At 46.8% G+C, this 15087-nt stretch overlaps 1 protein-coding gene across 2 annotated transcripts in view; it reads right to left on the bottom strand.

The window, feature by feature from the left end:
* The window catches only part of SORBS1 (sorbin and SH3 domain containing 1), a 221595-nt gene that overhangs the window by 12660 nt on the left and 193848 nt on the right, over window positions 1-15087 (bottom strand). For both annotated transcript variants that reach the window (XM_090277930.1, XM_090277932.1), the window contains 5 exons: window positions 13252-13298; window positions 11063-11177; window positions 10798-10923; window positions 9053-9247; window positions 6865-7638 (listed from right to left, as the gene is read on the bottom strand). In XM_090277930.1, coding sequence (XP_090134056.1) covers window positions 6865-7638; window positions 9053-9247; window positions 10798-10923; window positions 11063-11177; window positions 13252-13298 — 1257 coding nt within the window. The remainder of the gene's footprint in view (window positions 1-6864; window positions 7639-9052; window positions 9248-10797; window positions 10924-11062; window positions 11178-13251; window positions 13299-15087) is intronic.

Raw genomic sequence — 15087 nt, 5'->3', positions numbered from 1 at the left:
AGACCCCAAACCACTTTTCTGGTGTCCTACACTGGCCTGCTGGGAGGGGCATCAGACTGGGAATGAGAAAATCTGGCTTCTAGGCCAGGCTCTGATACTAATTTGTCTTTTGAGCAAAGTGCTTAACTTCGTTAGACTTCATGTTCTTCGTAAAGTAAGAGTATTGGGCAATATTTAAATACATGTCTTTTTGGCTCTAATGTTCCATGATTGGAGTGTGAGCACCCTGTGAATTGAGAACTAGGACTGGGCTGGATTGACCTGGCTGGAGGGAGATAGCATCCCACTCATTGCCCACTGAAGACTGGGCGGGGGGCTTTTGACAGTAGCCTCCTGATGTAGAGGGGGAGGTGTGGCGGTGTGGGAGGCCAGGGGCTGCCTCAGATGGGGACAGATTTGCAGCTCCTGGAACACCATGGGCAAACTCGGCCAGAAGAGTAGGAAGACAAGAATGATTCGGGCTACTGGGTTTTAGGTCTGGGAAACCTGCACATGACCCTCCAGTCTCTGATTCCACTGAGTTCTCTTGAGTTTACTGAGAAAAAGGTCCCATCTTAAATATTAAATCAATGACAATTAGTTCAACTGCTTACTACCCAGACTTAATCTCTGTGCAAATTACTCCACAAATTACACATTAGCTTCATTGCAATTTAAACCTGATTATAACACGCAAATGCTCAGTCACCTCATTATAGTCTGGAATGTGGACAACTGTTCCTTACCTAAAACAAGCAGAGGAGTAATGGCAATGTGTACTCAAGTATGAAGAAACCTAAAGCTTTCCAAAAGCTTTATACTCAAGGTGTGAGAATAAATAGAAGCGTGAATTGGCAGAGTGCAAAAACTGAATTTTATAAATTCTGGACTTGTCTAACCCAAAGTAGAAGGATTCTCCCATCACCTACTTTCTTCTCTTTCTTCCTCTTAGGTGGAATGGGGTAAGGAAGATAAAGTAAACTGTTTTTCTTTCTTTTCCCTTTTACATTAGTATCACAATAGGTATTTGCTGAGTTCTAATTGCATGCTCAGTGCTCGGTCCTAGGTGCTTTTGTCTCCATGATATCTCATTTAATCCTCACAATAATTCAATAAGATGGTCAACATGTAACTGATCTTACAAAACTAATCCCAATATGTCTGAGTTGGGAATCTGAAGAACCAAGATTTGAACCCCAGTCTCTCCGACTCCAAGTCCTTTGTATTCCACTACATCCTGATTTCTGGTGTTGAGACGTGGGGGTCTACTATCTACTATTTCTCCTAACACTTTTTAGGGGTGGACACTTCAACTTTGGGTCTTAATTCCCTACCTTAGATGTTGAAATGTTGGTTATTTTTGTAAGAAATACAGCCAATGTTTCTCCCCATCCTGTGAACTGTTAAATAACTTTGGTATTTACTCAGAGATTTCCCTCCTGAGTGAGCCACAGAAAAATGTTTCCCATTCGTAGTTGGGTATCCCAACATTTAAATACATATTTATTGATTTTAGAGAAAGAGGAAGGGGCAAAGAGAGAGAAACATTGATCGATTATCTCCCGCATGCACCTCAATGGGGGACTGAACCTTTAACCTAGGAAAGTGCCCTGGCTGGGAACCAAACCTGCAACCCTTTGGAGTGTGGGACAACACTCCAACCAACTGAGCAACCACAGCCAGGGTGAGTGCCTCAACATTTTAAATTTCCATTTTGGTTCTTGCAAGTTGCATCACACGTTTTCCATTCTAGTTCTGACTTCCATGCTCAAAGCAGGTCTATGCCTTTCTTCTCTTTCTGAAACTAACCTAGTTTCCATGTGGTAAGGGATGTTCCCTCCACATCACCAAAATACATCTTTCTGTTGTCAGTTGGGTAGCTTTCCTTCCTCTCCTTCCCCTAAGGCTGTAGTTGGTTCTGCATCTCTCAGCTGCTTTGAGGACACACAGCTTTCCTGAATATTTTTATTTTAAACTTCACGCTCTCAGATTTTATAGTTTGATTGGATTCCTTCCCTTTAAGAACCAAACTGACATCACAGAAGTGTTGTCGATTTCTTCAGGCTTCAGCTTTTTCTTCTCATTATAAAAGTCAGATAGATTGGGGGCGCTTAACCTAGTGGTCCAGGGAGCTCTCTGGTGGACCCAAGTGTGACTCTCTTGAAACTTGATGCAAATTGTGTAGGCTGGCCTAGAGTCCCTGGTGACCTCAGACCCTCAAAGGTTCTGTGATCCAGAAGAAGTTAGAAGTTACTGAAATAGATGATCTCCAAAGATTATTTTTAATTTGGAAATCCTATGAGGCTCTCTTACTAATCGTAGGGACTCAAAACCCAAGGGTGGATGCCAGTCAGCAAATTGAGCTTCTATCTCAGGGAAGAGCTCAGTAAATATTTGATGATGCTAATGAAGATCTCCAAGATGATCTTCCCCTTCACTCTCTTGACTGACTTGTCTAAACTTTCTTGGCCTGAACTATGGTCCCCCAAATCCAAGAACTTGGTTGATGATTCTTAACCCTTGAGCGTTTTATATGTATGTTTTTGTCCAATTAGTTAAGCTGCCCCTCAAATAATAAAAGGAAATACTTTTCATTTTCAATTGAGAAGGTCTGCAGGTCTATAACTAATACCATACTTGGTTCTTTTTGTCCTTTCCACTGAAATTCACATAGGATTTTCAGCTAATCAAGAATATCAAAGATAGAAAGAACTTTGTTTTTCTTGTTTGAATGCTTTGTTTATGGACTGGGACGCTGCTAGAGGAGGGAAGTGACTCACCCAGAGACTCACACCAGTAATGGCAGAGCTGGAGCTGGAACCAGGCATCCTGTCAGCCCAGGCCTCTTCCCACCCGACCCTGGTTTCCCCTCGACATCCCCCCCTTGACTCATCCCTTCTGCTGTTCAGAGGGTACACACCTAAAAACATGAGTGATGTGATACAAAGGAGTAGGAAGTCAAACCCTTCCATGAAGAAGTGGCGGGGATGACAGGACAGGTGACTAAGGGGAAGGAAAGCAGCAAAGCGGTGCTTAGCAAAAGGTAAGTTTGACAACCGAGTCACAAGGTCACGGGACGGTGAGGAAGCTGATTAGACACACTGGTAGGAGGTGCTGATGAATATCCACCGTGGCAGCAGCCAGCCCCTCCAGGCTCTGCTCCAGCTTCTTCTCCACGCCACCCCTTTCTACCCACCTGCAAACACCCTAAGGCTCACCCCAACCAGGGGCTCACTGTTCCCCATACCCCCCTTTAACATCCCCACCTCTGGACTGTGGCTGGGCTATTTGTTCGCTTGGAATGCCACTCTCTTGCTGTTCACCTGTCATAAAACTCCCTGTTCTTTTTTATTTCGTGTGTGAAGATTTTATTCTTTTATTCTTTTTTTTAAAGAGGAGAAGGGATGGAGAAAGTGAGGGAGAGAAACATCAATGTGCAAGAGAAACATCCATTGGTTGCCTCTCTCATGCCCCCAACTGGGCACCTGGCCTGCAACCCAGGCATGTGCCCTGACCAGGAATTGAACCCATGACCTTTTGGTTCACAGGCTGACACTCAGTCCACTGAGCCACATCAGCCAGGGCAAAACTCCCTGTTCTTTAAATCCCAAATCAAAGACACTTTTATGAAGTCTTTCCAAATGGCCCCTTCCTCCTCCTGTTGCTTATTATTTCTCCCCACTTTGAACTTTCAGAGCAAGCTGTTTGTGACTCTTCTCCTCTGTCTGCATTATAATTATTTGTGAACATGGCATTTCCCCAGTGGAGAGCGTACACTCCTTTAGTTGGGGTCAGTCATTTTTTTACTTTTTCTTTCACTCAACAAATATTCATTGAGCGCCTTCCATGTGTCAGGTATCCTGGTCTCTCACTTTAGGGCGCTAACACTCTAACTGTGACACAGACAAGCAAAGGGGTGAATATCAGGGAGCTGAAGAAGTGTCCCCATGGGTGAGGTGCAGAGGGCTGTGGAAGCAATGTCAGAGCACTTAGTCCAGCCTTGCAGGGGTGGGAGGACGTTGTCAGGAAAGGCTTCCTGGAAGAAGTAACATCTCAGTGGAGAAAGCGGAGAAGTGTAGGGCAGGTGGCAGTTGCCCAGGCAAACAGCACAGGAGGCTTTGGAAGGTGAGGCTGGCTTGCTGTCCGAACAGCCCAATCACATGGAGCCTCTCAGTCCATGAAGGAGAGACTCCTGAGAGTGGCAGGAAGAAGCCCTGATGATGCTCACCTCTCTTACAGAACTTAGCACGGAGCCTGGGCCATCCTTGATGCTTTGAATGGAAGAGTAAATGATCATAACATTTCAGAATGTCTGCTATTTTAAGGCTCTCAGGTAAAGTCCCCTCCAGTTACTGCTCAGATACTCAGCCTAGCCTCCCAATAACTAGAGTAAACTTGAACTTTTGGTTCAGCTCCCCACAGTAAGGGGAATAGTGGTCCACAGTTTTCCCAGTAACACAAACTAGTCTGGAATGCGTTTATCCATGTAAGTGACTCAGCCTGAGGTTACATCATCCTGACGGGCCACCAAAGAAGAGCTGTCACTTAAGACCTTTCCATCTTCAGCTCTGTCACCCAAGAGAGCCTCAAGAGGCAGGAAGCTTTTTTGAAGGACCCCATATCCCAAGTTGTCGGCCCCTGTTCCCAGGCACAGGGAGGGAAAGAGAAGGGGGCTGGGAGGGAAGTGTGTGGGCAGGAGCCCTTTTCACACAACCCACTAGCTCTCAACAGGGAGCAAGGTCTGGGCGGATAGCCTGGGCATCCCCATGGAAAAGGGGCTTGTGCTGGAGGAGCAGGAAAAAGGGAGGGGGTCATAAGGGGTAAACTTGGAGTCTGGAGACCAAGAAAGGAAAATCCATTTTCAAGAAGCCTGTCTTTCCATGTCACCAGTTCCCCCTGTCCTACCCTTCTTAGGAAGCGAGACATGCATACCCCTAACCTCACCGGGAACTCTGGCACGACGCACACTTCCTGGACACACTGCGTCCTGGAATCAGGTTATTATGACTCAATGCTGACAGTAACAAGGTCTCCAGACACCACACATTGACTTAGATGTTTACAGAATTGTTCCTGTGTCAGAGACATTTAATTCTTTTCCATTAGCCACTTCACCACATCTCCCCAAAGAACTATTGTTTCCTTAACCGGACACACCCTTATCTTCCTTGTGAAACACACATTCCAAGAGCACCTGCCAGGCAAAGCCTTCCGCAGGTATTGCTGTTTCCCTCAGCCCCCCACTTGGAGCTGGAGCAACAATCCCCTTTGTGGAGCCCCCCACCGCCCCCCCCCCCGACCCCAACACCACCACGCATGCCAGGTACCACACCTTCTCATTTAATCCTTACAACCACCCTATGAGGGAGGGGCCACTTTGCACCAGAGGAAACCATGGCCGGCAGGTTAAGTGGCTTGCTGGCAAGAGGCTAAGCCTGATTAGCTACCACTGCCCCACGCCTCCTTCCCTGTAGCAAACAACCCCCTCTCCCAGTTGTTAGCCTGGAGCTGGAGGTCTGGCCTCGCCTGTGTCTCAGGCCTCTGCGGGCTCCAAGCACCCCTCCCTTACTGCAGTCTGACACTGCCATGCCTGCCAGTCATTGGAACTAAGACTCCTCAAGGGCAGGGATGCAATGACCCCTATAGCCTCCCCAGAGGCTGGTGTCTACAGATCCTGAATAAATATTTGTTGAGTGAATAAATGGAACTTTAAAGGGAAACTGCGATTCTGGGTCTGAGCTCAAGCATAGTCTCCGGTGGGCATTGTACACAAAAGACAATACATGGTTTGGAGAGACAGCTTCAAGAATTTCATCTGGTTCTAAAGACATTCTAGAATGTTCTTAGTTCCAGAAGCAGCTCTAGATCATCAAGGATGGATAGTTCTCATTTACAAAATGCTGACCCTGCTCCACTCCTACCCCTTGTGCTTAGCACTTCCTCACACATCACTCTGTGGAATCCTCTCAAACACTCTGTGAGGTAGGTGTTAAAATGCCCATTTTACACACCAGGAAACTGAGGCTCAGAAGGGGAAGTGACTCCCAAGTTCCTAGATTTTAGGAGGTAAGCAGGCATTCAAACCTGGCTCATTTGGAGAAGCTATCCAGTCTTTGACTTTGAGGGTATTAAACAGCATAGCAAAATTAGATTCGTGATATAGTTGCCAAGTTCATCTCCCCCCTTAGCCCCAAATTTTTCAGCTCCCAAAACACCCTGAGGTCACCTTGGTCCAAACTGTGAAGTCTTTGTAGCTGACTCAGAGAGAAGATGGAATGGTCACCTAAAAACCTAGCATGCCCACTCAAGGACCCCATATCTGCAGGGGCCCCAGTGCTGGGCCTGCACGCTCCTCCCGGAACCAAAACACACTGGCCTGTGAACGAAGTCCCTGTGCACCCACACAGACACGAGACAGGACAAAGACCTGACAGAGCCGAGCAGGGCAGAGCGCCACGGGCCATGGCAACAACATGTGTCTCGCACAAAATCAAACCACACTGAGCCAAACCGAAGCCTGGTGTTCTCAGCTGGGTTAGTCCGAACAAACTGAGATGATCTCCAAAACATGAACAGGGCGCGAGGAAGGCCTTCCTTCCTTCTCAGGGGCTTCTGCAGCAGGCCAGGGGACACCCGAAGTGGGAGTTGCTTTTGAATCACCTCAAGAGGCCAGTATAGAGCCTGTCATTAGCCTCTGACTGTCCCCAGCCCTGACACTTTAATCGAGGGCCCCTCTGTTCCCTCCTGGGTGATATTTTTGCTTCCAAGACAAGCAAGTGGGTCTTACTAGCATCCATGTGGCCTCGGTCGATGGACCGCGGGTGAGACACCTGGCCCACCCTGCCACCTGAGACGCCAAGGCACACACGTCATGCTGCAGCCTACCTGGCTCACACCAGTCCGAGCAGCCTTCCGCTCGGCCTGCTCGCCACCTCTACGCAGCTCTGTCTGCTCAGCCTCCCTTCCCGGAAAAGGGCTCCCCAGGGGCTGGCCGGGCCGGCTCTCCTCGGGGCTGTGGAGGTCTGAGAGTCTCTGTTCGGTGCTCAGGCACCTGACCACGTCTGATGGCTTCAAGCAGCTCTTCTTAGAGATCTTGGGTCCACCAGGGCACCTCTCACCTGCCTCCCTCTCTGCTTTCCTCTCATACTGTCTGCTTTCTTCTCGCCACGGCGGCCGCTTACCCTGGCTGCTAAAGGCGTTGCTAAGCTCCGAGATGACTTGATCAGAACTCCCGAGTGGCGGCTGGGAGCAGCTGTCCTGTTGGAAGCCTGAAGGTGGCATGTGGATACCACTGTCTCCGTTGACATGAAGGGAGGCCTGGGCACCAGGTGCCATGGAGTAGGCTTTGTGGGGGGCAGGGAGGGCCAGTGGGGAAACCATTGAGCGTGGGGTGGAACGATCTGACCAACTTGAAAGCGGGAGGCTGAGGGACAGGGAGGGACTCGGCCTTGCCAACGAGGCAATGTAGTCAGAGTGATAGATAGAAGCCTCCGGCAGAGGAGGCAGAGGAGGGGTCAGGGCCAGAGGACGCCTGCCCGGGACCCCTACAGTCAGCGAGATCCACTCAGAGGTGACAGCTTGCATCTCAGGGGACAGGGCTCGGTGGGGGGGAGGCAGAGATGAGGGGGCTGGCATGATGAGCTTGCTGTGACGGGGAAACTTAAAGAGAAAAGAGAAAAAGGAAAACAAAGAAGCAGAAGGTATAGAGTCAGCATAAAGAAGAAAGGAAGGGAATAATCACAAGGGATTTATGGAGAGGATGAAATAGACGAGTAGGACACTCTGGTGTCCAAAGAGGAAACTGTCCACTGAGGTTGGGGAGGAACAACGATGTGGGGGTGTGCGTGACCATGTGCATGACCGTGTGCTGGTGGGGGGGGGGATGAAAGAAGCAAGTGGCGTGGGGAGGGGAGAGAGGGGCCAGTCCCGTCAGCGCAGCCACACATGGTGCCGGCCTGGCCTGCAGAACCGGACTTTCAGAGGGACACACTGGAAGCTCCCCCCCCGCCCCCCGCCCCCCACCGCCTCTGCCATTGAAGCCCTGACCATCGAAGCTCTAGCCATGAGGGGAAAACAGTGGCCTGCCACTGCCCTGGCCTTTCCTGGGGCTTTTCTTCTCTCTTCCAGAGAGGAGTGTGAGCAGTGTAGTCAGATGCTTTGGTAGTGTCGCTTGGCTACGGTCAGGCAAAAACCTAGTTGAGTTCCCCACATTATAAAGTAGGATGCCCTGTCCCAGCCTCATACCCTGTCCCCATAAGCCTGCCAATGACCATCTCCTGGGGTCGGCAATGGGAGGTTAGAAGAGGAGGAAATCATTGCGGGCGGAGACAAGAAAAGAGGCCCCGCCTGACTGTCATGTTGGGTGGCCAGTCTTGTCGCCTTGTTCTGGCCATTCTCTCTACAACTTACAATGGCAGTACGGCCAGTCTCTGATGGGAAGTCACCCAGCAGGCTTCTCCTGCACCCAAGGGCCTCATTTTCTCTTGGCCTTGGGAAAGTGGTGATGGGTTTGGAATAATTTATATTCAAAACAAGTGTGCTCATAATTAATGTTCAGGAAAGCAAACATTTTATGATAAATGTACTTCCTTTCAGCCCAGTGAAGACAGAGATGCTGTAAGTTACATTTTCAACCCGGTTTCTGCTCGCAAAGAATACTCTGGGTCTTATCTTCTGTGGACCAACCTTGACCAACAAGATGACTAAGAGAAGCGTACTGGGCCATGGTAGGTCTGGTACCATGGTGGTACCCCGCCGCCCCTTCATTGGGTCCTCCCAGTACAGAATTTTTGGGCAAACTGATAAGGGCTCTGATTTCTCTTTTCCTAGTCATCTTACCTGCAGAGCAATCACCTTAAGCCCTTTCTTTTCCCCTGAGATAATATTTCTCCAACCGAGTGTGTGAAAAGTGTCATCTGTATGCATAAAAACAGACCTTGGTGTGTATACTCTGCATTGCTGAGGACGGTTCTCAATCACAGTGCTGAAGAACCACCCGCATGGGGCTACGTGCTATGAGCACTATGGGTCTGTCATGCTGACTGCAAAAACCAGTGACGAGAAGCTTAGGTACCTGTGGGCTCGCAGTGGCACTACGACTTGGGGAGGAGGAGTAAGGTAGGTCGATAAAATCCACCGGGTTTTTCACCAGTGGCCTTTTGATCACATCCACGTAGGTGATGGGGAAGATGCCTTGCCGGGATGTCCCTGGGATCCTCCCTTCGTACCAGTTCTCATCCACCTGTCGAAGCAGCGTGATCCTCTCACCCTGTAAGACATGGCAAGGCATGGGTCCTTGTCCCATCATGCCTCAGCACAGCTGAGGCCCTGCCTGCACCCTGCACTGTCCTGCTTACTTAATGACATTCTTTGTTCACGAAAACCTTCTTTGCCAGACCTGGCAAGAGTGAATATCACTGGGATAGAGATGCTAACACCAGCAAAGCTACCTGGATGCTGGGAAGCTAAGTTCGGTCTTAACATAGTTCAGTAAAGGAGAAGGTCAGATTCATTCTCCCGAGCTAGCAGGCAAATGTAGTGTTTTTTTAACTCACTGAATACAAAACAGATAAATATGCAACCTTCTCAAAGGCACCAGTTTTGGGGGGAGAAGTTCTTTATTTTTTCTTCCTCTTTTTATAGCTTTGTTTTCCCTATATCATTACAGAAAAATGAAAACATAAGGAAATATAAAGCAGAAATACTCACTACCCATTAATATTGAATATTATCACTTGTAGGCAACTACTGTTAATACTTTGATATATGTACTTCCTAGGTTGAATTCTACACATGCAAATTAGACTTGCATATATTTTTTCTTATAAAAATTGAGTATGCATTGTGCTTCCCTTTCTAACTTGATTTTTTATACTTAAGAACAGAGAGTGAGTCTCATTCTGTATCAAGAAATATAATTCTACATTTTTAACAGAGTTGCACAGCTTCAGGTACAGTGCAGATATTTTCTTGCAAACATATACGCTGACCTATCACTGGTCTCCTGATGTTGGGCGACTGGGCTGCTTTCAGTGTCTGTTGCTTTTTGTTAAGGAGACTCATCTTTAACTAAGGTATGGGCTCAGCCCTCTCAATCCTCTAAAATTAGTAACTTGAATAACTTTAGCAAGCCAGGGAATGTGACAGATGAAGAGAGTGTTTGAATTTCTGGGATGAGTCGTGTCCCTGCACAGCTTCCTTGTGTTCCGCATAAGCATGCAGAGCTCCTGGGAGGCAATGATAAGCGAGAATAACGCTGGCGTCTCCTGTTTGCTGAGCACCCACAAGATGCCGCATGTCATGCTGGGGCTTCACACATGTTTCATTTAATCCTCTTATGACAGCTCTATGAGAGCCACTTAGCTTCATTTCATATACAAAGAAGTGATGGCTCGGAAAATGATTTAACTCCCCTCAAACCGCACAGCTGCCGAACTGTGACTTTTGGCTTCAAAGTTTTTCAAACTTCTCCTGGGGTCAAGAGACTTGCTTTTCTCCATGAGGCCGCCCACTGTGATGTAACACTTAGTCACTTATACAGTGCTTATCACATCGTTAGGTGCTCCATAAATGCTGACTGAAGACAGCTTATAAAAGCACCTCGCATTCCAGAAATACTGCCTTTAATCAGTGAACTCAATGTAACTGAACTCTGACACTAGCCTAGGGTTTATTTTTAGAATACCTCACCTCAGAAAACTCTCCAGTTGCCCTTCACGCACCCTTTGACTGGGGGCATCTTTAAGGTGTTTGCCACACTGCTGTGAGAACAGTGTCACCTAACAGAGCCCTGAAGCACGGGATTTGAGGGTGGCTTACCTTTCTGAAGGACATTTCTACTTGCGTATCACCATTAAAGTTAAACTTAGCAATAGCTTCTCCGTATTCCAAGATCTGCACTGGTGGCAACTTTTTGGGCTGAGCCTTCTCCGCAGGAGGAAGAAGCTGAGAAATGGAAAGAGGTAAAAGAGAAGAAAGTGGGGACATGAGAGGAAAGGAGGAAACAAAACACAAGTGCTCGGTAAATAAATGGGGCTTTGGGCACGACCGGGCTTTTCCCTGGAAGGAGAAGGGGCTGCGGTACCTCGATGTAGGTGCGCGGGAAGATGCCCACCCGGCCGTGGTGCTCTCCTTCGTACCAGTTCTGATCGATCTGCTTATAAATGTAAACAATGTCTCCCTTTTGCAGAGGAAGCTCCCTGTCAACAGAGGGTCATATGTTTTAGCAGATGCTCCGAAACATGTAAGATTAAGACGTGTGGTTCTTTGGCAAAAGGAGACCTCAAGTGAGGTCAAAAGGACTAAATTACACAAGAGTGGGTTCCATATTTGGAAGCAAGAACCCTACTAGGCAGAAAATACATCATAGTGGCACATTTCCAGCCTTTCGTAGGGTGGATGTTAAGTTTCGAAATGATAGGCACTTGGAAATGCTCAGAAGCCTTATTGGTTTGTTGTGGTTTTCTCCATGTATTTCTCTGCGCATGCTGTCCTAGGGCTCAGAATGTTTATATAGCACATAGCAACACACTCAACAGTCTTAACTGATGCTCATCAGATGATGAAAGGTTTCCTTCTAGATGTTTCACTGCCTTCATTGCTTTAAATTAGCATCCCATTATTTCTCACATATTAGCATCCGCTATCATTCCACCCACTCAACCACCCACCCACGTCACTCACCACCTATCATCGTGAAGTAGGAAGGCTCTACCATTAGGCAGGTCTGGTTTCAAAAGCTGGTTATACCATTTACTAGCCCTGGAACTTTGGGCAAATACCTTCCTATCTCTGAGATACTTTAGTAAAGTAGGAGCTAACTCAAAGTTGTTGGAGAATTCAGCAACAAACTACAAATAAAACACCCAGTTCAGTGCCCGTCACGTCGTTAACACTCAATAAATGTTCGTTCTCTTCCTTTTCAACATAAAGGGATCTTGGAAAGAAAAGCAGATTTTTAAATGTTCTTCATGCCCTTTTCCCAGTGTTTCCATATCCATCCCTTTGTTTGCCTCAATAATAATCATGTTAACCTCTAATCAGGGCTCCTTTTGTAAGAAAAAAAAAGGAGACAAAAAGATAACTTATAAACAAAATGAGAACTTAAAAGGAGAACAAAAATTGTAACTTGAAATTTTCTTACTTTAAAAAAAAAATAAAAATAACCTAGATCTTCTCCATTTGTTTCAAACCAAGGGCCTGGAAAGAAAGGTCTCTGATCGCAATGTGGAACGGGTGTGCCTGCTTTGCAGTGTGCCAGGAAGTCCCACGGGGCGTGAGAGATGCTGGCTAAACAATGGGCCACATCTGGAAAACTTTACACAAAGCCAGCACTGTGCTGAACGAAAGAATAAGGCAGCCTTTGTGGGTCTCGCATTGGTAGAGAGGCTTCTAATCCTAAAGAGGCCTGTGAAGGAACCCAAGGCATGTGTTTCTGAAAGAAGGAATGTCTTTGGCCAAATTTGGCCTTCCGTGGTAGTGTTCCGAAATCACCCCTCCCTTTACACTCAACCACAGACACCCGATGAGCAAGACCTTCAGCATGTCCACCCGGGGAGGTCTGCAGGCTTCAGCGATGCTACCCTAAGTGACTTGCAGCTGTGCAGGCAGGTGGGAACCATAATGGTCCAACCGTTAAGACAGGTGAGAACAGCTCTTGTGAGAGGGAGAGGTTTGCACCATGGGGTGTTTGGGCCTGTCATCCTTCCCACATTGTGGACCACACCCTGGTCTCCCAAAGAACCACATGATGAGGTCTGGTGGTAACAAGTTAGCAGAGTAGAGGTGTGGAGAAGTTCTATGGGAAAGAAATCTGTTTAACTGAGTGTTCCCACAGAACATTTTTTTGAGTAACATACTATGGAGGAAAAAAACAGAACCCAGTGACTGAAGATGTTTAAAAGCAAACGGAATCCCTATATAGGAGGAGGCAGGGTGGCAAAGTGGAAACAGCTCAGGCTCTGGCACAAGGCTGCCTGGGTTTGATTCCTGACTCTGTCACTGATCAGCTTGGACAAGTTCCTTCATCTTCCAGCTCCTCAGTTTCCCCATTTATATAAAGGGATACTATTACCAACCTCACAGGATCACAGTGTAACCTATGCAACCCTGTAACACAGCATAAAGCCCTTTGAACAGTGCTCAGCACATAATAAACTCCATAAATCACTGGTTTTTATCACTGTCACTTCTCCAACTCTTCTCTGTAAGTGAACTTCTGTGCTTCCAAGAGGCAGTTAAAAATGACAAATAAATATGACTTGTGGCACTTACTTTAGTGTCTGAGCTTTAAAGTCAAATTTGGCTCTGGCAGGTCTCATCTAAACACAAGAAACAATGTCAAGTTAAAAATCACAATTCATGTATAATGGGAAGGACACATTTTCACGAGTTTCTGGAAAGCAAAGCAGAAAAATTCAATTTAACCAGTTCCTTCTGGTGTGCACATCTGGGTCAATTCCACTGTCTGACTCTAGCAGAACGCTAGGTGGATGCCTGGTCAACTATGTCATGCATGAGACTCTCCCTAAGGAGGGCCCAATATGGGGAAGAGATGGTTACAAAAGTCTCAAAGCTCAAGTGCCATCATTTCCCAAAGCTGACCATGGCTATTCAAAAACAAAACAAAAAACAAACTAACAAAACAAAAAAACAGGCGAAAAACAGCGTCAGCCAGGAGTCTTACTGTTGAGGAATTATCACTGTCTTACTCTTACATTTTCTATTTGCCTGACTTAAATTACGATCTGCAAGTGGATGAAACCATGATTCATCTTCAACTCCATACATTTCTTGAGATCTATGAGTTCATCCAAAAAGCCAAATAAAGTGAGTCCTGAGCTCCTTCCTTCTCCAAGGCTTCCCTTCCTGTGGGGTAGCCCTCTCTTTCCAGAACTCCAGGCCTGGACCTCACCCCAGTCTCTGCTTCTTCATCACGACTGTCATTAAGTGGTGCCAACCCTCCCTCTCCCCTCATCCCTTCATAGCCCTGCTCAGGTCTGGCCTCGAGTTCACAGGCACAAAGCTTCCTTTGACTTCATTGCTGTTCACGCTAATCTACTGTCACTCAGGAGCGCAAATAACATTCCTCAAATACTTCTATCACATCACTTCCTTGCTTTGAAGTAGGCTGAGGCTCTCAACTGTCCCTCAGATCAAATTTCAGTTCCTGAAGTGGGTTAATAAGGCTTTTGGGTAATTTCTCCCGATTCATACCTAACAGCCTTTATCTCTTATTACACTCTTCCTCCTCCCCTCAGGCAAGTCTGTTTGCTACACCTTGTCTAACTCCCCTTCTCAGTCTGGAATTTCTTAATTTCCAATTCTGGCAAGAAGAGCAAAAAGTTCACCTTTACTTACTCATATGTATTTGCACATCTTTCTTCCCTACCATTAAAAGTAGATATTTTAACTTTTTTTTTAAAAGGAAAGGTAGGGGAGAGAAATCATGTGAGCAAGCTGTTTGCAGCTGCCAATATAATTCTGACCCCATGACTTTCTTCTGGTCTATGGAAACAATGTAATGAAAATTAAATCACATACTTCCTCTTCAATATTAGAGGGCATGGCCTACGTAGAAGGGGAAAAAAAACGGGAGACTCCAGGAGAGAAAAAAAGAGTATTGAGAAACTTCATCAGGCTTAGTTTTGGATCCCAACCTCTCAGTGATATGCCCTGTGTGACCAGGCTCCTCAAGCTGGGGGCTTGTAGGGATCTACTTAAGGGCCATGAATTCTCCACAGGAATTTATTATTTTTGCATTTTCATGCTGCTGTTGCCATCCCTCTATCTATACACATACACACTAGAGGTCAGCTGAATGAAGACCTTATAACCAATGCCACAACAGTTTCAGTGCCTGCATGTGTCTGTCCCTGACATGAGAGCGTAATTTAACAGTTGTAGATAAATAAAACAATGGACGTGGGGTTAATGATAGACAACAAAGTCACAAGAGAAGGCCAAGCGACCAAAACTATGAGGATAAACTTCAGAGTGATTCCAATAAATTGGCAGTCACCCATGACAGCTGTAGAGCTGTGTGCACTTTAAAAATTTATACCAAAACAGCACCATAGTCACACTTGGAGTGGCAACTGAATTCAGACA

Source organism: Furipterus horrens, unplaced genomic scaffold (genome assembly GCF_987537825.1).
Source record: "Furipterus horrens unplaced genomic scaffold, mFurHor1.1.pri manual_scaffold_5, whole genome shotgun sequence".
Taxonomy (NCBI): domain Eukaryota; kingdom Metazoa; phylum Chordata; class Mammalia; order Chiroptera; family Furipteridae; genus Furipterus; species Furipterus horrens.
The sequence above is the reverse complement of the archived record's forward strand: the minus strand, read 5'-3'. Positions and strand labels throughout refer to the sequence as shown.